The sequence below is a fragment of the Jaculus jaculus genome, chromosome 5 (genome assembly GCF_020740685.1).
Source record: "Jaculus jaculus isolate mJacJac1 chromosome 5, mJacJac1.mat.Y.cur, whole genome shotgun sequence".
In the NCBI taxonomy this organism is placed as follows: domain Eukaryota; kingdom Metazoa; phylum Chordata; class Mammalia; order Rodentia; family Dipodidae; genus Jaculus; species Jaculus jaculus.
In genome coordinates, this window is record NC_059106.1 from 49,232,338 (window position 1) to 49,260,177 (window position 27,840).

Here is a 27,840-nt window from a genome sequence, read left to right on the forward strand (position 1 = left end):
GTCCTGCATAAGCCAGACACACAAGGTGACACAAGTGCACAAGGTCACATATGCGCACAATGTGGCACCTATGTCTGGAGTTCAACTGCAGTGACTTGAGGCCCTGACATGCCAGTTCTCTCTCTCATTAAAAAAAAAAGTCTGGCATGGTGGCACACTCCTTTAATCCCAGCACTCAGGAAGTAGAGGTAGGAGGATAGCTGTGAGTTCAAGGCCACCCTGAGACTACATAATGAATTCCAGGTCAGCCTGGGCTAGAAGAGACCCTACCTCGAAAAAAAAATAGTAATAATAATAATACTTGCATAGGCTGCTGTCCCCAGTTCAGTTTCTTAGTGTCCATGTAAAGCCAGATGCAAAAAGTGTACATGTATCTGGTATTCATTTGCAGGCCAGAATCACTTTTTGGCTCTTGCAGTCAGGTTTGCATTGCTGGCAGAAAACACCTGGCCAAGAGCAGCTTGTGGGAAAAAAAGGGTTTAGTTTGTCTTATAGACTGGGGGGGGGGGGGAGACTCCATGATGGCAGGGGAAAATGATGCCATAAGCTGAGAGTGGACATCACCTCCGGGCCAACATCAGATAGGCAATAGCAATAGGAGAGTGTGCCAAACAGCTCTGGTGATCATTTGAATCAACCCTGGCAATTAATAGTGTGTCAGGTATCACAGCCAGATCACCCTCACACCCAAGTGTGCCAACATTGGCAAGAGGAAACTGGCTATAATCCATGAGCCTGCCCACAACAACTCCTAAATTGCCATCAGCTGAGATCCTAAGCATTGGGAATACCTAGGTTTATGGGGGACACCTCAATCAAACCACCACATTCCACCTCTGGCCACCATAAACTGATAACTGTACATGATGTAAAATGCAGTGCATTCATTCAACTTTAAAAGTCCCCGTAGTTTTTATCAATCCCTATGATGTTCAAACATCAGGTAGTCCAAGGTCTTTTAACTGATCCATAAGCCATAATATCAAAAAAATTAAAATTCAAGATTTTAGCAGAGCAAACGTCAAACTCTGTAGCTCCAAGTGCAACAACTGTAGTCAGTAACAAGTCTACAAGTCTGATAATTCTAACCAGTGACAAGTCCCTGGAGTTCCAGTATTGCCCTCCAGCTAGGCTCCTCACAGTCTTAGAAAACTTTATCTGGTGCCAGTAGAACTCTTTGGTAGCCATCTCATAGTCCTGGCATCTCCATTGGGTCTCCATTGCAACCTATAGTTCATCCTCATGGCTCCACCAGGTCTTCATGCAGGTAATCCAGCAAGCCTGCTTCACACTGCCCATGGCCATTTCCCAACTCAAAATCCCTGTTGCAAATTCAGTGATCCTCTCTTTCCTGCATTTGTTATACTTCATAATACCAGGTGGGCTGCCAGTTTGTTAATCCAGGGGGAATGAAGCAGACATTGAAGAACAGGACACTCCTTCAGCATCCAGACACCTTCAGGAGTCTGCATTCAGCTGGCCCAATCTCAGTGGTTGTAATCTCTCATACATTGCAGCTGAAGAGGCTGAAGTTTCAGCCCAAATACTTCATTTTTCTCTGTGTTATATCCCTGTGCCCACACAAGTACATTTCTACACAGTGCAACCCTGCACAAGTTCCTATGACACAGGTAAGCAGAATGTAGCAAGCCTCTCACACAAACTGCTTCTTGTAGTCCAATTTAGACAAAGCTCTTTCTCACCCTCATAAGCCAAACCTTGCAGTCCATAGTTCTTACTGCATTCAAGTCTTTCAACTCTGACCAGAAGAGTCCATCAGGCTGTACTTACAGCACTGCAAGGCGTCTCTTAGGCCAAGGTTTCCAGTCTGTCCATACCCTCCTGCAAAGCAGTTCCAAAAGGCCAAAGCCGCAGAGTCAGGGTTCTCGCAGCAGTGACCCCACTTCTAGGTCCCAACTTTATTGTTGCAGTCAGGGTCACACCACCGGCAGAAAACACCTGGCGAAGAGCAGCTTGTGGGGGAAAAAGGGTTTAGTTTGGCCTACAGACTCAAGGGGAAGCTCCATGGTGACAGGGAAAACAATGGTATGAGCAGAGAGTGGACTTTACCTTCTGGCCAACATCAGATGGATGACAGCAACAGGAGAGTGTGCCAGACACTGACAAGAGGAAGCTGGCTGCAACATCCATAAACCCACCCCTAAAAATACACTGTTTCCAGGAGGCTTCAATGCCCAATTCTCCATCAGCTGGGGACCTAGCATTCAGAACACCTAAGTTTATGGGGACACCTTAATCAAACCACCACATCAGCCTTTTGGCTAAGATCAAGTGTAATATCATTTGCAGGCCAGAGACCCTGATGTGCATATGTGCAAATAAATAATTTGTTCTTTTTAAAAGAGGGCAGTAAAAGCAGGGCTGAGTGTGGCTCAGAGGTAGAATGTACCCAAAGCCCTGGATTCAGGCTCCAGCACAACTGTGAACACAGTAAGCTCTGGAAGGAGGGAAAATGAGGAGGGCATGCAGGACCCTGCATGTAGAGGACATAGCTTTAAACATGGGTCTGGGGCAGGGGAGATGTTAAACTCAACAGTTAAAGGTGCTTGCTAATAAATATGGGTCTAATGTAAGCTTCATAGAGCAGCACCTGAAGTTGGTGAAGGTGACAGGTATGGAGACAGAAGTGTGCCAGTGCCAAGGTCTTGAGACAGTAGCACCCCCACATGCCCCGAGAAGACTATGAATGCTGTGGACCAGGGGCACACTGAGGGAGGGGAGAGGATGAGTAGGGAAGGAGCCAGGACCACATCACAGACGGTCCTGTGGACCTTTTTGCAGACTGTGGGTTTTATTGTGAGTAAAGTGAGTACAGGGTTTGGGGCAAGGAGTGTTGCAGTCAGGATCACATTGCTGGCAGAAAACACCAGACCAAGAGCAGCTTGTGGAGAAAAAAAGGTTTATTTTGGCTTACAGACTTGAGGGGAAGCTCCATAATGGCAGTAGAAAATGATGGCATGAGCAGAGGGTGGACATCACCTCCTGGGCAGCATCAGATAGACAACAGCAACAGGAGAGAGTGCAAAATACTGGCACAGGGAAACTGGCTATAACCCCCATAAGCCTGACCCCAACAATACACTTCCTCCAGGAGGCATTAATTCCCAAATCTATATCAGCTGGGAACCCAGCATTCTGAATGCCTAAGATTATGGGGGACACCCGAACCAGACCACCACAAAGCGCAATGGAGACCGGTGAGTCACTAGCACCCAGGCAAGGTGAGGAAGCCAGTTGTCGTGACACACACCTGTAATCCCAGCATTTACCTGGGAAGCCAGAGGCAAGAGGATCAAGAGTTCAAGGTCATCCTTGACTACATAATGAGTTCAAGGCCATCCTGAGCTACAGCTCAAAACAAGATCAGAGTCGGGTTTAGAAGATGGCTTAGTAGTTAGAGGCATTTGCTTGTAAAGCCTGCTAGCCCAGGTTCAATTCCTCAGTATCCACACAAAGCCAGATACACAAATTGGTGATGCCTCTGGAGTTTGCATCAGGAAAAAGCCTTTGTGTGCCCATATAGACCTCCTTTCTCATAAGTAACTAAAATTTTACAAAAAGGTCACAGAAGCCAGGTGTAGTGGCACACACCTTTGATCCCAGCATTTGGGAGGCCAAGGTAACCTCCTGTGAGTTTTGAGTCCAGCCTGGGACTACATAGTGAATTCCAGGTCAGCCGGGTTGGAGCGAGACCCTACCTCAAAAACCAAAAAGTAAAAGATCAGAAGGAAGGAGAGAGAATATGGACAGAAAAAGGATCAAGAGAAGGAGCCATGGAACGGTGTGAGGGAGAGAAGAATGGTGCCTCAGTGTTGACCTGAGGGATGGAGGTGTCATAGTTAAAATGAGAGGCAGGTGTGAAGCAGGCTGTGGAAGGATCCAGGAGTTCAGTTTGGAAAGCTTGAGAAGTCCAGTAAACAGCCCAGAGATGTTTGTTGAGGGTTTTTTTTTTTTTTTTTTAAAGACTGTCTCGCTCTAGCCCACACTGATCTAGAACTCACTGTGTAACCCACGCTGGCCTCAAACTCATGGCTGATCCTGCCTCAGCTTCCCAAATGCTGGGATTAAAGGCATGTGGCAGTGAGAAAATGTTTCTCTTTTTATTTATTTATTTTTGTTTTTTTAAAGGGGGGTCTTGCTCTAGCCCAGGCTGGCCTGGAATTACCTATAGAGTCTCAAGGTGGCCATGAACTCATGGTGATCCTCTTACCTCTGCCTCCCGAGTGCTGGGATTAAAGGTGCGTGCCACTATGCCTGGCTTTTTAAAAAAATATTATTTTTTATTTTGTTTTTCAAGGTAGGGTTTCACTCTAGTCCAGATTGGCCTGGAATTCATTATGTACTCTCAGGATGACCTTGAACTCATGGTGATCCTACCTCTGCCTCGCAAGTGCTGGGATTAAAGGCATGCACCACCACACCCGGCATTTTCTTTTTTTTATTATTTATTTGCAAGGAGACAGGAAGAGAGAGAGAATGGGAGTGCCAGGGTTTCCTGTGCATTTGGCTTTATGTGGGTACTGGAGAATTGAACCTAGGCTGCCAGGCTTTGTAAGCAAATGCCTTTAACAACTGAACCATTTTTCCAGCCCCATGAAATTCTTGATAAATATTGCCAAACTGTTTTCCAGGAAAACTGACCAGTGTAGAATTCCAAACATGTAATAATAGTAAAAAAAAAAAAAAAGTATCATCTCCAACTCAGGTGGTTTTAATTTTACACTGCAAAATGACTTCAGCATTTTTCCCACCTGTCACAGAGACACAAAAGGCTTCACGCAGTTTTTCCATGCTTTTTAGGGGTGGGAATTGGTGTCGTCCATGCTGGGTATGAAAGACGCCTGGCCCATCACTTGGGAGCACACAGCACCCCATCCATCCTGGGAATCATAAACGGGAAAGTCTCCTTCTTCCACAACGCAGTTGTCCGGGAGAATCTCCGGCAGTTCGTCGAAAGTCTTCTGCCAGGGAACTTGGTGGAGAAGGTGAGTGAGTGTATGTGGACAAGGAGGTAGGCTGCTCGCTACCTGAATTTTACTTGTAACCCACTCGCTGACTTTCATTTTGAGCAGTCAAGATGAGTCAATTAATTACACACACTAAACCATTTAGATGAATCCTGCAGAGACGGTGAAAGAGAGGCTTGAAGATTTTACCATCACAGGAATCTGAGCTGTAAGCCACTGTTTCCTAAAAAAACAAATTTTTAGTCACATCATAGCATTTTCAGCTCATGAATCTACTCTTACGAAAATATTCAGATTTGGTTGCGTTTGGAAACAAAACAAATTGCATTTGATAGTACATGTAACAGTCATATCTGTAGAAAACACTAGATCCGGGCTGATAGTGCAGCATTTAAGGCACTTGCCTACAAAGCCCAAGAACCCAAATTTGATTCCCCAATACCCCCATGAGACCAGACGCACAGGGTGGCACGTGTATCTGGAGTTTGTTTGAATTGCCTGGAGACCATGGCTCATCTGTTCTTTCTGTCTCTCAAATAAATAATTTTTTTTTTTTTTTTTTTTTGGTTTTTTGAGGTAGGGTCTCACTCTAGCCCAGGCTGACCTGGAATTCACTATGTAGTCTCAGGGTGGCCTCGAACTCACGGCAATCCTCCTACCTCTGCCTCCCAAGTGCTGGGATTAAAGGCGTGCGCCACCACCCCCGGCTCTCAAATAAATAAATATTCTTTTTAAAAAAAGAAAACACTCGATTGATTAAGCCAGAAGTTATTTTAGGAATTTTTCAAGTTTAGTGATGTGACAATATTGTAGAGTTTCACAGAGACTAGCTTAAGCTAAGGAAGCCAAGCAGAGTACTGTTTTTGTGTCTAACTACATTCGGTTTTTTTTTTTTTTTTCTTTTTTTGCTTTTCATTCAAGTACGTTAGGATCAGGGAAGGACTCTTAATTAGCTTTCAGTAATTCACCCTGTCAGTAGTAACAGAGAGGATGCATGCACATGTGTCCACCATGTTTTACACACCCTGTCCCAGCCTGCCCTGCCAGTGTCCGTATCCACAGGAGAAATGTTTGCTGGAGTAGAGGTTAGCTTAAAAGGTCAGAGAGCATCTTAGTTTTGTTTTGAATTTTGTTTTGGTTTGGTTTTGGTGTTTTGGTCTGCAAAATTATGTACCCATTATGTATACCAAGCTGGCCTCGAACTCCCCATGACCATCCTACCTCAGCCTCCCAAGTTCTGGAACTGAAGGCATAAGCCACCATACCCAGCTTTTTCCATGTTTTTAATTTGTTCTCAGGAATATTTTTTGATTTTTTTTATTTTGGTTTTTTTTTATGTTATTTCTATTCATTTTATTTATTTATTTATTTATTTGAGAGCGACAGACACAGAGAGAAAGACAGATAGAGAACGGGCGCGCCAGGGCCTCCAGCCTCTGCAAACGAACTCCAGACGCATGCGCCCCCTTGTGCATCTGGCTAACGTGGGACCTGGGGAACCGAGCCTCAAACCGGGGTCCTTAGGCTTCACAGGCAAGCGCTTAACCGCTAAGCCATCTCTCCAGCCCTTATTTTGGTTTTGTGAGATAGGGTTTCACTCTAGCCCAGGCTGACCTGGAATTCAGTATGTAGTGTCAGGGTGGCCTTGAACTCACAGTAATCCTTCTACCTCTGCCTCCCTAGTGCTGGGATTAAAGGCGTGTGTCACCATGCCCAGCTATTTTAATTTTTTTTTTAAGAGAGAGAATTGGCACTCCAGAGCCTCAGCCACTGCAATCAAACTCCAGATGCTTGCGCCACCTAGTGGGCATGTGAGACCTTGCACTTGCTTCACCTCTGGCTAACGTGGGATCTGGAAAATAGAACATGGTTCCTTAGGCTTCGCAAGCACGTGCCTTAACTGCTAAGCCTTCTCTCCAGTCCTATTTTACTATTTTTATTGATTTACTTGAGAGAGATAATATGGGCCTACCAGGGTCTCTTACTACTGCAGATAAACTCCAGGTGCATGTGTCACTTTCTGCATCTGGCTTTATGTGGGTCCTGGGGAATTGAACTCAGGCCAGCAGGCTTTGCAAGCAAGCGCCTTTTAACTGCTGAGCAATCTCTCCAGATCCTCAGGAATTTTTTTGTTTGTTTTCCGAGGTAGGGTCTCACTTTAGCCCAGGCTGACATGGAATTCACAGTGTAGTCTTAGGGTGACCTCGAACTCATGGCGATCCTCCTGCCTCTGCCTCGCAAGTGCTGGGATTAAAGGCCTGCGCCACCACACCTGGCCCTCAGGAATATTTAAAGACAAATGAAAAAAGTAACAATTTTAAGACTGGGAAGGTGGCTTAGTGGATAAAGCACTTGCTATGCAAGTACAAGGACAAGTGTTCAGATCCCCAGCACCATGTAAATGCCAGGTGGGTCTGCCTGTTAGCCCAGCACATGGCGGCAAACCCCCAGAGCAGGCTGGCCAGCTCAACTAGTTGAATCAGCAAGCTCTGGGCTCAAATGAGAGACCCTGCCTCAGTAAATAGAGAGGAAAGTGCTCGATGTCAGCCTCTGGCATCTGTGCATATGTGGGTATGCTCTCGCATGCACACATGTACACACACAAGTAATAATTTAGATGGCAGTAAGTAAAATAATGGAATGTATAGATGGCACAGGCTACATTGTTTTCACTTCAGCTGGTCAAAAGAGCAAGTGCAGGGCTGGAGAGATGGCTTAGTGGTTAATGCATTTGCCTGCAAAGCCAAAGGATCCCAGTTTGGTCTTCAGGATCCACATAAGCCAGATGCACAAGGGGGATGCATGCGTCTGGAAGTCGTTTGTAGTGGCTTGAGGCCCTGGTGCACCTATTCTCTCTCTCTTTCTCTCTCTCTCTCTCTCTGCTTCTTTCTCTCTCTCAAATACATAAAATGTGTTTTTAAAAATTCTAAAAAAAAAAAAAAAAAGAGTAAGTATGCCAGTGTGGTGGTGCATACCTTTAATCCTAGCATTCAGGAGGCAGAGGTAGGATCACCACGAGTTTGAAGCCACCCTACGACTACATAGTGAATTCCAGGTCAGCCTGAGCTACTCTGCCTTCAAAAACAAAAACAAAAAAGCAAGTGTTGCCAGGCATGGTGGCACACACCTGTAATCCCAGCACTTGGGAAGCAGAAGTAGGAGGATTGCTATGAGTTTAAGGCCAGCCTGGGACTACAGAGTGAGTTCCAGGTCAGGCTGGGCTAGAGTGAGATCCTACCTCGAAAACAGTAATAAAAAAATTTTAAAAAAGGCAGGAACCACCTTAAAAGTTCGCTTCAAGCCAGGCGTGCCTTTAATCCCCAGCACTCAGGAGGCAGACGTAGGAGGATCACCATGAGTTCGAGGCCACCCTGAGACTACAGAGTGAATTTCAGGTCAGTCAGCTAGAATGAGACCCTATCTCAAAGAACCAAAAAGAAAAAAAAAAAAAAAAAAAACTTCAGTAACTGTTTCAGATAGGATTGTGAAGTCCTTAATAATAAAACATTGAAACTAACATTTGATTTTCGATTTCAGGTTACAAATAAGAATTATGTCCGGTTCCTCTCTGGCTGGCAGCAAGAAAATAAACCTCATGTCCTTCTATTTGACCAGGGGACTTCTGTACCACTGTTATACAAGGTATTCTTTATTATTTATTTATTGACTTACTTATTTAAGAAAGAGAGATAGAGGGGGAGAGAGAATGGTCACCAAGACTTCTTACTTATGCAAATGAACTCCAGACCCATGCTCCACTTTGTGCATCTGGCTTTACGTGGGTGCTAGGGAATTGAACCCGAGCCAGTAGGCTTTTCCAGCAAGTGCCTTTAACCACTGAGAAATCTCTCCAGTCCAGTATATAAGGTACTCATATGCTGGGAGAATGGTCTCTTCTCAGTAGAAAGTAAACTCTGGAGCTGGGTGTGGTGGTGCACGCCTTTAATGCCAACACTCAGGAGGCAGAGGTAGGAGGATTGTCGTGAGTTTGAGGCCACCCTGAGGATACATAGTGAAATCCACGTCAGCTTGAGCTAGAGTGAGACCCTACCTTGGAAAACCGAAAGAAAGAAAGAAAGAGAGAGAGAGAGGGAGGGAGAGAGAGAGAGAGAGAGAGAGAAAGAAAATCTGTGAGTTGGAGAAATGGCTCAGTGGTTAAGGTGCTTGCCTGGAAAGCCTACCAACCTGGGTTCAGTTCCCTAGTACCCACATAAAGCCAGATGCATAAGGTAGCACATGTGTCTAGAATTTGTTTGCATTGGTTGGAGACCCTGGTGTGCCCATTCTCTCTATCTGCCTGTTCTCACACTCTCAAATAAATAATAAATAAAATTAAAAAGAAAACTCTGAGTTGAAACGTGTAGCCTGTCTTTTTTAGAAGTTGAATTTGAGTGTCCCTAATTTAAAAAATAATCCAAACTGGAAATTCTCAACCATGGACATCATACCACAAGTGGAAAATTTCATACCTGATTTCATGTGATGGTCATAGTAAAGACATAGGCACACTAAAATACGTATCAATATCTTTGTGCTGTATGTATCATGTATATGTAAAACAAGTTTTGCTGGGTCTGGTAGTACATGCCTTTAATCCCAGCACTCGGGAGGTAGAGGTAGGAGGATTGTAGTGAGTTCAAGGCCACCCTGAGACTATGTAGTGAATTCCAGGTCAGCCTGGGCTAAGGCAAGAGACTACTTTGAAAAACAAAAAAAAAAAAATCTTGAAGAACAGAAGTTGTACTCCCCTCCCCCTCCACTGAGTACATCTGCGGCCTGATGCATTATGTGACCACCCAAGTGCTTTTCACACATGGTGTCGGGGCAGATGAGTGAGAGGGATACTGTATTTCAGAGACCAGCACACTAGGCTCATGGTGGTCCTACAACCTACCCAGGGGCTCGCTGCGGCATGGCAATGATGCGGTCCCACCACAGCCACTCTGACCTGGCACTTGCCCTTTGGTGGCACCCCATACTGCACATTTCAGTGACCTGTTTGTTTTGCTTTATTCAGAACACTTCTCACTATGACATGAGGTGGAGAGGAAGAGTGTCCCATGGGTGCAGATAATTCCCTCAGCATTCTATGCCTCACACCCAGGCCACATTTCGATACAGTGACCGTGTTTTGCTTTGCCTCTGAAATACTTAGTTGTGATTACTTTTGTCGGTACAGGTGTTGTGCCTAGGATACCGAACTCTCTGGAGGTATGCAAGGGTAGTGGGCTTGTATCAGCCTCTGTTTCACTTTCTTCCTCTGTTACACCCTCACAGCTGACGGCATTTGCCTACAAAGATTATTTATCATTTGGATATGTATATGTCGGCTTGAGAGGGGCAGAAGAGATGACCAGGCAGTACAACGTCAATGTCTACGTCCCTACAATCCTCATCTTTAAAGAGCACATAACCAAGCCAGCTGATGTGATCCAGGTGTGTGCCTCATCGCAAACCTTCATTTTATCTCCAGCCTTCATGTAAACGTGCAGCAACACTGAACAGACCACTGGTGGGGAGGAGAAACTCACTGCTGTTTCTTCCTACTAATGCACAGAATTTACAAATAAGTGCTTGGAAGTCAGGCATACTGACTCATGCTTTCTTAAATTTTTTTTTTTTTTTTTTTTTTATTGGAGAGGGAGAGAGAATGGGTGCACCAGGGCCTCTTGCCACTACAGACATTCTACTTGTGCATCTAGGTTTCGTGGTACTGGAGAATCAAACCCAGGCTAGCAAGCTTTGTAGGAAAGTACCTTTAAGTGCTGAGCCGTCAGCCCAGTCCCTGGCTCATACTTTTGGCCCCAGTACTCAGGAGGCTGTGAAGTAGGAGGGTCTCCATGAATTTGAGCCAGCCTAGGGTAGAATGAGACCCTGCCTCACAAAAGAAGAAGGGTTAGTGATAGTGGTGTTTGGTCTTCTTGATGCAGGGTCTCACACTAGCCCAGGCTGGCCTTGAACTCATGGTGATCCTCCTACTTCAGCCTCCCAATTGCTAGGACTAAAGGCATGCACCACCAAGCCCAGCCATTTTTTTTTTTTCAATCTGACATAATTTTCCTTCACTTAAAGGAATATTTTACCTCTACTTAGCATAGTGTCTACCTATAGTCCTAGCCTTTGGGAGTCTGAGGCAGGAGAATTTGAGTCTACCCTGGGCTACATAGGGAGACCCTGTCTCAAAAGATGGGAGGAGCTAGGTGTGGTGGCACATGCCTTTAATCTCAGCACTCAGGAGGCAGTGGTAGGAGGATTGCCATGAGTTCGAGGCCAGCCTGAGACTACAGAGTGAATTCCAGGTCAGCCTGGGGTAGAGCAAGACCCTACCCCCAACCAAAAAAAAAAAAGCCAGGTGTGGTGGCACACGCCTTTAATCCCAGCACTCGGGAGGCAGAGGTAGGGGGATCACCATGAGTTTGAGGCCACCCTGAGACTACATAGTGAATTTCAAGTCAGCCTGGGCTACAGTGAGCCTCGAAAAAACAAACAAACAAAAAAGGATAGAAAGATACATCAGTTCTAAGCCAAAGGTGATTGGTGGATCTAAGCCACTAAACTTAAAGTGCTTCAATTTATTGAATCCACATAGCAAAAAACCTGTTCCCTACATTGCTGATCTGACCTGCATAGCTTCATGTGTTTAGATGGGTGTCTCTTACCTGTGATGGTGCTTTCATCAGAATGACTGGTTTCATTAAGCTTGTAAGTCAGCTGCTTGCATTTGAAACCGAATGCAAGCCAGGTGCTTCTTCGTGTCCCCCAGGCTCGAGGGCTGAAGAAACAGGTCATTGAGGACTTCATCACCCAGAACAAGTATCTGCTGGCAGCCCGGCTCACCAGCCAGAAGTTGTTCCACGAGCTCTGCCCCGTGAAGCGCTCTCATCGACAAAGGAAGTAAGACCTGGAGCCTCTGCCTCTGGCTCTTCAACAGGGCAGCTGAACCTCCACTCTGAGGGGGAAGGGCGTATACTGGTCCAGTGAGCCTTACCACCACATTGCTGGATTGCTAGCCTGACCCTGGAAGAACCCTAAAATATATACATATATATGCACAGGCCTGAGAGATGGTAGGCTGCAGCCCAGTGTCCAGAGACTAAGTCCCTTAATGAAGCCAGGAGGCTGGTAGTTATTCCCCTCAGAGCATTCCCCTTGGGCCTGTCTCTGGGGGCTTAGATAAACAGTGGGAGCAGAGGGCACAGAGAAGATGTGGTATAATACTTAGTGGTAATTGAAAGGCTAAGCCTATACACATAGGTGTGTGGAAGGTTGTGATACAGAGTCTAAAATCTGGAAATGCATGACACTCAGAGTTAATTTCATTTATAAAAGTTATCTGCCTTTAATCCCAGCACTCGGGAGGCAGAGGTAGTAGGATAGCCATGAGTTTGAGGTCAGCCTGGGCTAGAGCGAGACACTACCTCAAAAAAAAAAAGTTATCGGGTGGGGGACTTTACCCCACTCCTGCCTTCTCATGGGTAAGCACTCTCTGTACTTTCCCCACTTTCCCTCCCTTATGTTCTGTCATCTAACAAAATCTCACTAAATCTTAAAAAAAAAAAAAAGTTATCTGGACATGGCTTTCTTTTTCCTCATCACTAAGCTATATACCCAGTCTTTTTATTTTTATTTTTATTTTTTGGTTTTTCGAGGTAGGGTCTCACTCTAACTCAGGCTGATCTAGAATTCACTATGTAGTCTCAGGGTGGCCTCGAATTCACAGTGGTCCTCCTACCTCTGCCTCTAGAGAGCTGGGATTAAAGGCGTGAGCCACTACACCCAGCTATTTTGTTTTTTAAAGGGAAGGTCTCACTAAATTGCCCAGGCTGAATTTTTCATGTTCCTGATTCAGTCTCTCCAGTAACTGGGATTTTAGGCAGGCACCACCAGGCCTGGCTTGAATATTGTTCATGTACTTAGAAAATAGAACCAAAGTATTGTTTCAAAATAAGAAACTGTCCTATGTTTCCAGGCTTTTCCAATCTAAGAGAAAAGAAAGAAAAGACTTCAAATGAATATTTTTTTTATTTATTTGAGAAAAAGAGTGAGACAGAGAAAGAGGTAGATAAAGAGAGAGAGAGAAGGGGCATACCAAGGGGTCTAGCTGCTGCAAACTAACTGTAGACACATGCGCCACCTTGTGCATCTGTCTTTATGTGGGTACTGGAAAATTGAGCCTGGGTCCGCTTTGCAGGCAAACACGTTAACTGGTAAGGCATCTCTCCAGGCCAAGAAAAGACTTTAAATAGATTTAAGGAACTATCCTGAACAAGGAGGATTATTATGGGGAAAAGATTGGAAGGCTTTTTTTTTTTGAGAGCGACAGACAAAAAGACACAGAGAGAGAATGGACGCACCAGGGCCTCCAACCACTGCAAACGAACTCCAGATACATGTGCCACCTTGTGTATCTGGCTTATGTGGGTCTTGGGGAATCGAGCCTAGAACCAGGGTCCTTAGGCTTCACAGGCAAGAGCTTAACCACTAAGCCATCTCTCCAACCCCGGGAGGGTTTTTTTGTTTTGTTTTGTTTTTTGTTTAATATATTTTATTTATTTATTTATGTATTTGATAGAAAGAGAAGGAGAGAATGGGCATACCAGGGCCTCCAGCGACTGCAAACAAACTCCAGATGCATGTCCCCCCCCCCTTGTGTATCTGGCTTACATGGATCCTGGAGAATCGAACTGGAATCCTTTGATTTTGCAGGCACATGACTTAACTGCTAAGTGATCTATGCATCCCCTTTTTTATTTTTTTGAGGTAGGGTCTGTAGCTCAGGCTGACCTGGATTTCACTTTGTAGTCTCAGGGTGGCCTTGAACTCATGGTGATTCCCCCTACTTCTGCCTCCTAAATGCTGGGATTAAAGGCATGCACCACCACCCCCGGCCAGTTTTTGTTTTGTTGGGGCAGGCTCTTGCTGTGTAGCCTAAGAACTCATGACAGTTCTCCTGTCTTGGCCTCCTGAGTGCTGGGATCTACAGACATGAGCTACCATAGCCAACAGACTATTGTTGCTTTTTTTTTTTTTAATTTTATTTATAAGCAGAGAGAGATAGAAGAAAGAGACTAGGCCTACAAGGGCCTCTAACCACCACAAATTCCAGATGAGCCACTTTGTGCATCTGGCTTTACATGGGTACTGGGGAATCAAACTCAGTTGTTAGCCTTTGCAAGCAATTGCCTTAACCACTAAGCCATCTCTCCAGCCTAAGCACACTGTTTTTATAACTCAAAACAAATCCCAAATCTACACACAACTCGCTTTTAACCATTGTGACTTTTGAGTAGGCCTCCATCATCTCCCTTGGGGGGGGGGTCTCTGCTCCCCTCCCACCCCCATACTTCTAGTCCGCTCATTTGCTGCTGGGGCTGAGGGAGATTTTTTACAAACCTAAACCAGATGAGTCACTCTCCTTCTCCAGTCTCTTCTCTGCCTGGAATGCTCAGTCCTCATTTCCTCTGATGGTACACTTAATTCACATCTCTGCCCAAATCAACCTTCTTGGGTGACATTTCTCTAACAGACCTATCTAATGAATGTGACTTCCATCCCACACTGGCCTCTCTCTTTCCCTTTCTCTTCTTTTTTTCTCATAGCATTTTTCATTACTTATTATGATACATATTTTTATATGTCAGTTTTCTCATTGGAATGAGGGCAAAAGTATTGTCTGGACATAAAGATAAGTGCTCAGTAAATGTTTGGGAGAATTAACAAATGTCTGGGCTTCCATTAGAACCTTGTGAAGGAAGCCCCTTCATAATGAGACTCTGTCACTTCTTGCCTAGGATGGATTCAAGCAGTCTACCCTGTGGGGTATAAACTGGGACAAATGTCATCTGTTGGCTTCTAAATGGCCCTCTTGCCTCAGGGATCCAGTGACCAATGCCTTAAAAGCAAGTCCAAGGTTGAGCATAGTAGTACACACCCGCAATCCCAGCACTCATGATGCTGAGGGCAAGAGGATCCCAAGTTCAAAGCTAACCTGGGCTACATAATAGATAATTTATTCCCCCACCCCCCAAAGTTCTAAATGCCATAAAGGGGTTTGGTTTGGTAAAAACATCACTGGTCTAGAAAAGGAGCAGGTCATTCATGACTTACAAGTGTCCTCCCTGGAGACAATGGATTTTGTTATATAAGTACATTCACCGATTGACTGCAGGTCCTGGCCTGGCCCTAGGACTGCTTGTAGAACCTTCTGTCTTGTTCCATGCAGGTATTGTGTGGTTTTACTGACTGCCGAAGCTAGCAAGTTGAGCAAGCCTTTTGAGGCCTTCCTGTCCTTTGCCCTGGCAAACACACAAGACACGGTGAGGTTCGTGCATGTCTACAGCAACCGACAGCAGGAGTTTGCCAGCACATTACTACCAGACAGCGAGGCGTTTCAAGGGCAATCAGCGGTGAGCCACAGACCTTCTCCTATCCCTAGGCTACTCACCAGCCCCTGGCCATCAGTTCTTGTTCCTTCTGTCTTGGGACTGCTGAGTACAGAGACCAGAAGTCTGGAAACCTCTGAGTTCTGTGGGAAAGCCTACTCAGACAGCAGTTTTTCTTATGGCCATGGTACTTCTCAGATGTGGGCTCGGCCTCTTGCCCTCCAGTCCTGCCCCTCTCAGCTGAGCCATCTTGGCTGCCTCTGTGCGAGAAGCTGAAGTGTACCCACCTTCTCCTCCAGCTCATCAGGGATCAGGATGCTAGATTTTCCCAATCTCAGGCCACTGATAATACACCCTGGCATTGTCTCCCCTTGTGCCCTTTCACATTGTCTGAGTGATCACTCCTTCCTTCCCTGCCTTCCAGAGGCATGAAGTTCCTCTCGTGGGGCTACAGTTCAGCAATAGAGTGCTTGCCTAGCATGCACAAGCTCGGCTTCCATCCCAGCACACAAAAAAGAAAAAACAGCCATTAGCCTTCTCCTGCTATGTTGTCATTTTTGTAACCATGGAAAAACCCTCTGCAAACCAAGGTTTCCTTAATTATAATGCTAACTCATCAAATCAGACAGTATATGATGAAATGAAGTCTGTTGGAGGGGGGCAGGAAAAGGAGCTTTAATTTCACTTTCTTTTTTCTTTTTTTTTTTTTTGGTTTTTCAAGGTAGGGTCTTACTCTAGTCCAGGTTTACCTGGAATTCATTCTATATTCTTGGGTGGCCTTCAACTCACAGTGATTTTCCTGCCTCTGCCTCCCAAGTACTGGGATTAAAGGCATGTGCCACCATGGCTGGCTTGGGAGTTTTAATTTTTTTTTTTTAAATATTGTTTTATTGACAACTTCCATAATTATAAACCATATCCCATGATAGGAGCTTTAATTTTTTTTGTTGTTGTTGTTCATTTTTTTGTTTTTCTAGTTAGGGTTGCACTCTGGCCCAGGCTGACCTGAAATTCACTATGTAGTCTCAGGGTGGCCTTGAACTCACAGCGATCCTCCTACCTCTGCCTCTCAAGTGCGTGCGCCACCATGCCCGACTTTCTCATCTTTTTTGTAGGAGTTTTAATTTTTAACAAAAGCTTTGGAAAGTCACCATAAAAATAATTGCATTTAAGCCAAGCATGTGTTAGCGCATGCCTTTAATCCCAGCACTTGGGAGGCTGAGGTAGGAGGATTGCTGTGAGTTCCAGGCCAGCCTGAGACTACAGAGTGAATACCAGGTCACCCTGGGCTAGAATGAGACCTTACCTCAAAAATAATAATAATAATAATAATAGAATTTTCTGGGAATAGTGGAGGCAGGATGATCAGCAATTTTGAGGCCAGTCTGAGCTACATGAAGCCCTGTCTCAAAAAGAAGCTGGGCATGGTGAGTCATGTCTTTAACCCTAGCATTTGGGAAGCAGAAGTAGGAGGATATGAGTTCAAGGCCACCCTGAGACTACATAGTGAGTTCCAAGTCAGCCTGGGCTACAGTGAGACCCTACCTCAAAAAACAAAAACAAAAACAGAAAGTGGGGAAGGGACATTATCTCTTTTTTGGAGGCTCATGCAGGAGCATCTCTTGAGCCTCAGAGTTCAAGGCTAACATAATGATACCCTATCTCAAAAAATAATAATTTGCTGGGCGTGGTGGCGCACGCCTTTAATCCCAGCACTCGGGAGGCAGAGGTAGGAGGATTGCCATGAGTTCCAGGCTACCCTGAGACTCCATAGTGAATTCCAGGTCAGCCTGGACTAGAGTGATACCCTACCTCAAAAAACCAAAAAAAATAAAGTTCCAGGGTTGGAGAGATGGCTTAGTGCCTGCAGAGTCAAAAGACCCAGGTTTGATTCCCCAGGACCAACGTAAGACAGATGCATATGGTGACACATGCAACTGGAATTCATTTGCAGTGGCTGGAGGCTCTGGTACACCCATTCTTTCTCCCTCTCTCTCCCTCGCTCTCTCTCTTTCTCAAATAAATAACTAAAATTTTAAAAAATTAAGATAACAATTTCTGGCTGGGCATGGTGGCACATGCCTTCAATCCCAGCACTCAGGAGGCAGAGGTAGGAGGATCGCTGTGAGTTCAAGGCCACCCTTAGACACCATAGTGAATTCCAGGTCAGCCTGGGTTAGACTGAGACCCTACCTCGAAAAAAGAAGAAGATGATCAAATAAAAAGTTCAAGATTATCTTCAGCTACATAAGGAGCTTGAGGCCAGCAGGAGACCCTACATGAGACTCCTACATGTGTCTGGAGTTCAGTTGCAGTGTCTGGAAGCCCTGGTGCACCCATTCTTCTGTCTGTCTGTCTCTTTCTCTGCTTGCAAAGAAATATAATAAAATAAATTTTTTTAATTGTATTTATTTATTTGTAAGCAGAGAGTGACAGAGAGAATGAGCGCACCAGAGCCTTGAGCCACTACCAAGGAACTTCAAATGCATCTGGCTCTGTGTGGGTACTGGGGAATCGAACCCAAGCTGTTAGGCTTTGCAAGCAAGCACCTAAACCACTGAGCCATCTCTCCAGACCTCTTTTCTGTTTTTTAAATATTTTATTTATTTAATTTACTTATTTAAGAGAGCCAAAAAGAGGCAGAGGATGGGTGCACCAGGGCCTCCAGCCACTGCAAACAAACTCCAGATACATGTACCAGATACATGCACCACCTTGTGCCTCTGGCTTTACCATGGATACTGGGGAATCAAACCTGAGTCCTTTTGCTTTGCAGGCAAGTGCCTTGACTAATAAGCCATCTCTCAGACCCCACACCTGCTACTTTTGAGACCCCCTAACAGCTTTTCTATGTTCTTCCCAGGTGTCTATCTTGGAAAGGCGCAACACAGCAGGAAAGGCAGTGTTTAAAACCCTGGAAGATCCCTGGACTGGCAGTGAGAATGATAAATTTACCCTTTTGGGTTATCTGGACCAGCTGCGGAAAGATCCAGCTTTCCTGTCCTCCGAAGCTGTGCTTCCCGAGCTGACTGATGAACTTGCCCCTGTGAGCATTGGGCCTGGGAGGATGCACCACCTGGAGGGCTCGGCGCTTACAGAGCCGGGGTCTGAGGGGAGCTCTGCCATGTTCTCTCCCAATAGGTGTTTCTCCTCCGGTGGTTCTACTCCGCTTCTGACTACCTCGCAGACTTCCGGGAGAGCATGTTCCACAGCAACTGGTATGGTGCCATGGCGAGGCTTGCTGTTTGTCTGTTAATAGAGCCTTAACCAGGCTTCATTTGGAAATCACCTGAGCTCCTCAGATTGCAGTAGACACTTTTACAGAGCAGCAGGAGAAGGTTAACACGTTGCCAACAGCCATTCCTTTTTCTTTCCTGCAGTGACTTCATCTATTTAACTTGCTGGCCAGCTCTTTCCTGCTAGCCTCCCAGTCAGGAGAGCTGGGACTGTCCCCATCAAGGCATGTGTGGCCTAACTTAACAGGGCCTAACTTAAGGAGACTAGTGTGTCGAAGCAGAACTGGTTCTGGTTCTGATTTAGAGGAGGAGCGATGTCCCACTCGTGCCCTCTGTAAAGACCTTCCTGAAGGCCAGTACCACATCTCATTGGTGTAGAAACAACCTCAAGTGTCCTGTGGCATGTACTACGTACACCCTCAGTTTAGCTTCCTTGGCCTTTGGGAATCCCTTCAGGTTCCTGCCAATCTGTAGTCTTTTCTCAAGCAATAGGCATTTATTGAAGTCCTGTGCTTGGAGGTGTAGAAATAAATAAAGCAGGCACAGGGTCCATGTTAAGAGACCTAGGAGGACCCCCTTCTTTTGTAGGGATAGGGAAAGATGGATCTCAGAGAGAACTTAAAAACCAAGTAGGAGGCCAGGCATGGTGGTGCACATTCATATTCATTCTCATTCTCATTCATATTCCCTCCCTCCCTGCTCTCTCTCTTTCTCTCTCTCTCTCTCTCTCTCTATATATATATATATATACACACACACACACACACATACATACATATATATACACATATATATAAATATATACATATATAAAGATACATATATACATACACACACATACATATATATGTTCCTTTCTCTCTCTCAAATAAATATATAAATAAAATACTTTTTTTAAAAAGGCCAGTCTATTGGGCTTACCTCAAAAAAAGGGAAAAGAAGAAGCTGGGTGTGGTGGCACACACCTTTAATCCCAGCACTTGGGAGGCAGAGGTAGGAGGATCACCATGAGCTTGAGGCCAGCTTGAGACTACATAGTGAATTCCAGGTCAACCTGGGCTAGAACGAGAGACCCTATCTCGAAAACCCAAGAGAGAAAAGTCATGCAAAGTTGATAGAACTTCAAGGTCCCAGTCAATCTGCAGTCCTCTCATTGTCTCACCGCAGCCAGCGTGATAAAATGGCAAGTCTCAAATACTGTATGTATGCCTGTGGGTGAACAGACTTTGAACACTAGTCCTGAACAGAGATGGAGGAGGGACATCCAAGAAAAGAAATCCAAGAAGAAATAGAACTTTTTGTTGTTTTACTTTGTTTTTGAGGTAGGGTCTTACTCTAGCCCACGCTGACCTGGAACTCACTCTGTAGCTCAGGTTGGCTTCAAACTCATGGCAGTCCACCTGCTTCTACCTCCTGAGTACTTGGACTGCAAATGTGCACCACCATACTGAGTTCTAGAGAAAATCTAGAAAACTCAGTGTTTCCTCTCTGCTCCACCCTGCTGGGCAAGGTCTGGATTATTCAGGATTATTATAAAATAATCAGTAAAGTTGAGACCATTCTGCAAACTGTAGTCACCAATACCTTAACACCAGAAAGTTCTTCATGCTTACTTCAGTTCTTCATTATCCTTCCTGTCGTTTCTTTCCACAGAATGTATTAAGCACAGCATGTTAGACTGGGACACAGAATAAGGTCTCTGAGTCAGGACGCTAAGGAAACAGCTCGTACCCCCGGCCAGATATACCTCGCTTGTGTGTGTGTATTTGCTGGTGGGAAAGGCTCGTGGTTTGGGATTTTTCCTCTCTGCGCTGGAGAGAAGGAACCCAAGGAGCTGGTGGAGTGACACCGCTGTGTGCTTGCTTTCAGGCGGGAGATGATGCCCCTGCTGTCCCTCATCTTCTCGGCCCTCTTCATCCTCTTTGGTACTGTCATTGTCCAGGCTTTCAGGTAAACACCAGGCTGCTCAGGGGGAACCCAGCCTTCCATGGTGGTTTCTGCTCTGTTCTTGTAAACTTCTGTTTTCATCCTCTAGTGACTCAAATGATGAGCGAGAGTCCCACCCTCCAGAGAAAGAAGAAGTTCCCGAGAAGCCTGGGAAGACTGAGCCGAGCTTCCCCAAGGAAAACAGCAGGTTTCTCTAGCACACCAAACTCCTGCCCTCAGCCCCAGGCCTCCCCGCCCCCAACCTGATTAGCAGTGCAGGATGGGTACCATAGAGAGGAACTCCACCTCGCCTGTGTATGTGAGAGATGGAGACAGAGTACCCTTAATTTGAAATCCAAAATCTGGTTATAGGGTTTATATGTTTGTTTGGTTTTGGTTGGGGTTTTTTGTTGTTTTTGTTGTTGTTTTTTTTTTTACACTGATCAAGCCTAGGTCAGGTGTTTGAATACTGAGTTATCTTTTAGCCCAAAATCTAAAATAATTCAAACTGTAAAACATTTTGAGTGCCTGCATAATGCCACTAATCAAAAGTCCTGCATGTGGGCTGGGGAGATGGCTCAGTGGTTAAAGGCATTTGCATGCAAAGCCTGTTAGGCCAGTTCAATTCCCCAACACCCAGGGAGAGCCAGAAGCAAAAAGTGCATGTGTCTAGAGTTCATTTGCAGAGGATGAAGACCCAGGTGCACCCCCTGTCCCAACACACAAACATGTGTGAATGAATAAATAAAGAAAAGTCCTGCACTTTGGTACTTAGGGTGGGTCACTGCCCTGCGCAAGTACACTGAAGATAGTGTATGAAGTCACCTTCAGGCCAGGATGTACTTGAAACATACACAAACACCATGCTTGGACTTGGACCCCTCCCTGAGACGCCTCATTACATATTTATAAGTATTCTAAATGTGGGGGGAAATCCAAAATACTTATGTTCCCAAGCATCTCAGTTAAAGGACATTCAAGCTGTTGAGAGAAATGTCACTGCCAGAGTGGGGCCTCACTGTCCAGCTGCCTTGTCTGAGTCAGAGTCAAATAGCATGTCTAGTTTGGTCAGGACACAGCATTTTGCTGCACTCGTTTCCTAAGGAAAAAAAAACTGGGCGTGGCAACACACACCTTTAATCCTAGCACTCAGGAGGACAAGGTAGGAGGATCACTGAGTTCAAGGCCACTCTGAGACTACATAGTGAATTCCAGGTCAGCCTGGGCTAGAGTGAGATCCTACCTTGGGGGATTTCAAGGTTGGGTCTCGCTCTAGTCCAGGCTGACCTGAAATTCACTCGAACTCATGGCGAATCTCCTACCTCTGCCTCCCGAGTGCTCGGATTAAAGGCACGCACTACACCCAGCTAAAAAACAAAAAATAAATTATTTTCATATGTGTGTGCACAGGGTCCTTTTGCCACTGCAAACAAACACCAGGTGTTTACACCATTTTTTGTTGTTGGGTTGTTTGTTTTTTTTTCTAAGTGTATATCTAGCACAGGCTGATCTGGAATTCACTATGTAGTCTCAGGCTGGCCTCAAACTCAGAGTGATCCTCCTACCTCTGCCTCCCCATTGCTTGGATTAAAGGCATGTGTCACCACACCTAGCTCACTTTATTTATTTATTTAGGGAGAAAGAGAGAGAAATGGGCACACCAGGGCTTCTGGCCACTGCAAACAAATTCATTCTAGATGCATGCACCACCATGTGCATCTGGCTTACATGGGTGGCGTGGGAATTGATCCCAGGCCACAGGCTTGGAAAACAAGCTCCTTTAATTACAGAGCCCAGCCACAACCATCCTGATAATACATTAACTCCTCCTCTTTTTCTCCACAGCAAGGTTCCAAAAAAAGGCTTTGTGGAGGTAACTGAGCTCACAGATGTGACATATACCAGCAACTTGGTGCGCCTGAGGCCAGGCCACATGAATGTGGTCCTCATCCTGTCCAACTCCACCAAAACCAGCCTGCTGCAAAAGTTCGCTGTGGAGGTGTACACGTTCACTGGGTGAGCAGGTGTCTGCATTGTGCTTGTGTGTGCACAAAGGACACAGGGCTCTGCCTGAGCTCTGTACTGTTTTCTCTTTCCTTTTTTTTTTTTTTTTTTTTTTTGAGATAGGGTCTCACTGTAGCCCAGGCTGACTTGGAATTCACTATATAGTCTCAGGGTGAACTTGAACTCATGGCGATCCTCCTACCTCTTGCCTCCCAAGTGCTGGGATTAAAGGCGTGTGCCACCACAACTGGCCTTCTTTCCCTTAATATAATAAAGTCTCTTTAAGTCTTTAAATAAAAAAGAGATGGTGGTCCTGGTGGTGGCACCTGCCTTTAATCCCAGCACTTAGGAGGCTCAGAAAGGATTGCTTTGAGTTGGAGGCTAGCCTGGAGCTAAAAAGGCAGGGAGAATGGGACTGGGGATGGCTCAGTTGCTGTGCCTACTGGGTTAAGCACAGGACCTGAGTTGAATCCCCATCACCCATGTAAAAGCCAGGCATGGTGGTGCACACTTGGCATCCTGGCATTGGGAAGGCAGAGAGGGCAGAGGATCCCTGGGGCTGGATGGGCAGCTCTTCTAGTCCTGTCAGTGAGCTCCAGGTTCAGTGAGACCTTATCTCAAAATGTAACGTGGAGTGACTGAGGAAGGTGGAGTGTTGACCTTTGGCACACTACACATACTCTTGCCAAAAAGAAGTGGGGCTTGGTAGCTTACTGCTTTGAATCCCAGCACTCAGGAGGCTGGGACAGGAGGATCAGATCACCACGAGTGGGCTACAGAGTAAGTTCCACATCAGCTTGGGCTAGAGTGAGATACTGCCTCTAAAAGTTAGACATGGAGGAAGAAGGTCAGGCCTGCTCTTCGGATAAGAAGCACAGGGCTAGTTCATCCTTTTTTCTGGGGATGCAGGACGCTGCCCTTGCAGTTTGACAGTGCTTGTGTCCTTCCAGCCCAGACCATGCCATCCCTTGGGACCTTTTTTTCTCCTCCCTTGATTCATCCTGTCTGTCTTTCTTTTTCTTTTTTCTTTTTTTTTTTTTTTTACTTAATATTTTTATTTATTTGAGAGAGCCAATGAAAGAACAAGATAGAATGGGCACACTAGGACCTCTAGACACTGCAAACGAACTCAGGTACATGCGCCAGCCACCTAGCACATCTGGCTTTACATGGGTGCTGAGGAAGCGAGCGTGGGTCCTTAGGATTTGTAAGAAAGTGCCTTAACCGTCTCTGCAACCCTTTCTTTGTCTTTTCCCTGAGATAGGGCACATAGAAAATGCCAGTCCTGGCTGGTCTGGTACTTGCTATGTCAGCCAGGATGGCCTCACACTCATAGCCATCCTCCTGCCTCTGCCTTCTGAGTAGTGGGCTTACAGGTGTGAACCACCATGCCCAGCTCCCCCTTGCCTTGCATGAATTCTTGCTCACAGTGTCACTCCCTGAGCTCTCACCACAGACTGCCTGCTCTCTGCCCCAGAGACTTTCCAGAAGCCAGTCCCTGGGCACAACAGGGTGGCATGGCTGAGAAGGGTGAGGCAGCTATCTCCGAGACCCTCCAGCAGCTGCCAAGAAATCCTCCCTTTTTTTTTTGTTGTTGTTGTTTTTTGTTTTATTTTTTAAGGTAGGGTCTTGTTCTAGCCCAGGTTGACCTGGAATTCACTGTGTAGTATCAGGTTGGTCTCAAACCCATCATGATCCTCCCAAGTGTTGGGATTAAAGGTGTGCACCTCCACACCCGGCTCAAAGTAAACTTTTAAAGTGCCTATTTTATAACCCTCTTGAAATCCGTCCTTGTAACTGTTCAGGCCCTAACCAACACAAACCTCTTTTATCATTTCAAATTTAGCTGGAATATTTAACTTCCCCACAATTAAATGCTCCAGAAATACCCGAACCATCCTTCTTCTTGCAGGAGCAGCTGCCTCCACTTTTCTTTCCTGAGCCTGGACAAACACAGAGAGTGGCTGGAGTACTTACTGGAGTTTGCACAAGACGCAGCCCCGATCCCAAATCAGTATGACAAACATTTCATGGAACGGGACTACACGGGTTATGTCCTGGCCCTGAATGGCCACAAGAAGTACTTCTGCCTCTTCAAGCCCCAAAAAATAGTGGAGGAGGAGGAGGCCATGGGCGACCTTGACTCCTCTCTCCACTTGGGCGAGTCCCGGGGAAAGTCTCCCTGTGGCCTTGGACCCAAGCCCCTCAAAGGCAAGTTGAGCAAACTGTCCTTGTGGATGGAGCGCCTGTTGGAAGGATCTTTGCAGAGGTTTTACATCCCGTCCTGGCCAGAGCTGGACTGAGACAATTCCAAAGAGATGTGACTCTTAAGATTTTTAACATGCCCCCACAAGCAGGGATTTTCAGGACTCCACCCATCTTGAGGGAAGAGTATAGATTTTAGATTTCTCTTCTAGAGCAGTGGCTAGAAGACCTCTCTCTCCTTTGTCCTGTTCTCTTCTAGGAGCAAGACACACAGACTGAGTTTCCTAGATGAAAATCTTTGGTTTTTCCATCATCCTTTGAGGGCCGCACTATTTAGACTGTTCTTCCTTCTCCCTTGTCTTCCCGGCACATGCCCACACCACCCTCCCTTGTCCTGTCCCTTGTGTTGGAGAAACCCAGGCCCTGACCCTGAGCCAAACCGCATGGGCTTGTGGTGCCAGGTGGGTCACTCACCCCTGCCCTGCCCCTGCTGTGCTTCAGCCAAGGCGCATGCTCACACGGGACAAGCCACTGCAGCTTCTAGGGCTAGTGTCTTCCAAAGAGGCCTGACCTGACTCCAAGCAATCTGACCCTTGATGGTGGCTCTGGGAATAAGTGACAAGAAGTATATTTTGGGGGTATCTCCCACAAAAGTTGGCCAGCTATGGTTTTGAAAGAGAAAGGATGAGCTGGGGATTCAGCATATTCATTTGTTTTTCTTCCCAAGGGAAGGGAGAACTGGGTAGCAGCTGGAATGATGCAGTCCTGTGAGCCTCCCCTATTCTCGTCCCCCACCACCACACACACGAGTCCCTCATAGCCGGGGAGGAGCTGCCCGGCATGGAACACTGTAGTGACTTTGAGCCATTGACCTGTTTGCCGATGCCTTTCTGCCTCTGTCGGTCTTAGGGAATGGATATTAGGAGCCATAACTTGTAGCCCTGTTCTCTGATTGTAGCAAAGCTGCTATAAAGCCAGTAGATGTTAACTGAAGACAGACCCCTGCCTGCCAGGAGCCAGCTGCTTCACTCCCAAAGTGGCCCTCGGGAATGATGCCAGGCACATCTCTTTATCAAGGAACTTAACTTCTCTGACAGTTGCATTTGGGTCCTTGCTGTCCCCAAAGCACTCTCAAGTCGTCTCTTGTGGCAGTGAGCGGAGGCTTGTTCCAGACTGCAGTCCTACAGACAGCTCACTTTCCCCCAGCCTTCGTCTCGGCATCTCGGCTTAAGTGGTTCACTCTTTCTTCCCACTGCTTCCCGGTGTTGGGTGAGAGCCAGGCCCGCCCTCGGCTCCTGCTTGCTGCACTCCAAACCACCAGGCTCTGGCCTGGATCATGCCAGCCCAGTTGAGGGCTGACCTTCTGCTTTTAGGGCCTGACCACCAGGGGAGTTTGGATGTCCTCTAAGCGTGGTCTGTTCAACTGTCAGAGCAAGTGCCCTTTTATAAAGTGAAGGGCAAAAATCAGGGACAGGACATTCACTAAGTTAGTGTTTCCTTAATCATAATTGCTTTAAACTAAGCAACTTGGATCCTGAATAACTTAAACCTTGAGCTACAGTGGTAAGTGATAAGTTATTTGAGCCCAGGAATCTCTGTAGTTTTCATAGAGTCGATAGCTTTATTAAAAAATAAAGAAATCACTGCCAGGCTTCATTCTTGACATGATCCTCTAGAGACAGACGCTGCCTCACTGCTGCTGCTGCTGCTGCACCCTTTCTGGCCCGCTTAGAAATGGTGAAAGCATTCATTTGGCTCCTTCCTACTCCAGTCCTCAGAATTACCTTCTGAAAGGTGGGGGTGCCACTCAGTGGTGAAACCCTTGCTTAGCATGTGCACAGCCCTGGGTTCCATCCCCAGCATCACAAAGAAAAAAGAAATTGTTTCCTCTGTGATTATGAGCAGGTTATGAATAATTTTTTGAGGTAGTTTTTTATTTTAATTTCTGGTACTAATGAAATTCCTGACTTTTGATTGGGTTTGGTTTTGTTTGGTTTTTGCAGCAGGGTCTCTCTCTAGCTAAGGCTGACCAGGAACTCCCTCAGTAGCCCAGACTGGCCTCAATCTCACAGAGATCCTCTTGCCGTGGCCTTCTGAGTGCTAGGATTTTAGATGTAAGCCACCATGCCCAGATGAAATTCCTGACTTTCAATTTCTAAAAACCAAAAGCTTCCCAGATGTGTTTCTTTTACATTTGTATTGGTGCCATGAAAAGCACCTTCCAGTGCAGTAGCAGGGGAGAGCGGAGAGGGGACTGGCAGCACTCCTGGCAAGTACTTGAGTGCAGAAACCCCGCAGGTCTGTTTAGAGACTGGTAGGCATGTCCACCAGGAGACGCGAGGAGCTTTGGTTGCTTTCCTGTGAATACTAAGACAGTCTATGTGGCCCAGGCTGGCTTCCAACTCGAGAGCTTCCTGCCTCAGCCTCCCAAGTACTGGGAGTGCAGGAGTCGGCCACAGCTTTACCTTGGGCAGATGCAGGCCCTTCCTCCAGGTATTGTTTCTATGAATTTGTGCACATTTGTGTCAAACATGAGCAGTTTTCATGCTCAGCCAATGCCTCTATATCTCATTCTGGTGGTTATGATCACTTGGGACCTGATTGCGGTTCTAACACCCATGTCTTAGATTCTTCCATTGAAGAGGAGGGTGTTTCTGCCCTGTGCAGCTGAAGCATAGTGTGCAGCAGATGGGACAAACTGACACGAGTCAAGTCTTTGTAGAATACATGCCCATTTTAATTAAAATTATCCCAGGCTGGCTTTGAGCTCACTATGTAGCTAAGGATGACCTTGAGCTTCTGATCCTCCTGCCTCCACCTCTTATGTGCTGGAATTGCAGACATGTTAGGCAAGTACTCTACCAACTGAGTTTCAGCCTAGCCATCAGACATATTTTTGCTATTGCTCAGTTACTGGGCAGTTTGACCTGGAGGGGACAGTCCCCCACTAAGCAACATTTCAATAAACATGACTGCCTTGCCTTCTGGAAAATTCCCTTGTCTCCCTACATCTCCCACTACCCAGGAGAAAGGCTGGATTGTGATTTAGAGAGGGGTTTTCTTATCATTCACAGCCCCTTGCTACTCATAGCTTTTTAT

General features: G+C 46.0%; 1 protein-coding gene across 2 annotated transcripts in view; it reads left to right on the top strand.

Annotated features, from left to right (window-relative positions):
- The window catches only part of Dnajc16 (DnaJ heat shock protein family (Hsp40) member C16), a 44,527-nt gene extending 18,132 nt beyond the window's left edge, over positions 1 to 26,395 (top strand). For both annotated transcript variants that reach the window (XM_045149726.1, XM_045149727.1), the window contains 11 exons: positions 4,822 to 5,006; positions 8,526 to 8,630; positions 10,266 to 10,424; positions 11,752 to 11,882; positions 15,211 to 15,394; positions 18,234 to 18,416; positions 18,512 to 18,588; positions 20,476 to 20,556; positions 20,642 to 20,740; positions 22,378 to 22,548; positions 24,449 to 26,395. In XM_045149726.1, the coding sequence (XP_045005661.1) occupies positions 4,822 to 5,006; positions 8,526 to 8,630; positions 10,266 to 10,424; positions 11,752 to 11,882; positions 15,211 to 15,394; positions 18,234 to 18,416; positions 18,512 to 18,588; positions 20,476 to 20,556; positions 20,642 to 20,740; positions 22,378 to 22,548; positions 24,449 to 24,839 (1,766 nt within the window). In that variant the 3' untranslated portion in view covers positions 24,840 to 26,395. The remainder of the gene's footprint in view (positions 1 to 4,821; positions 5,007 to 8,525; positions 8,631 to 10,265; positions 10,425 to 11,751; positions 11,883 to 15,210; positions 15,395 to 18,233; positions 18,417 to 18,511; positions 18,589 to 20,475; positions 20,557 to 20,641; positions 20,741 to 22,377; positions 22,549 to 24,448) is intronic.
- The last annotated feature ends 1,445 nt before the right edge of the window (positions 26,396 to 27,840 follow it).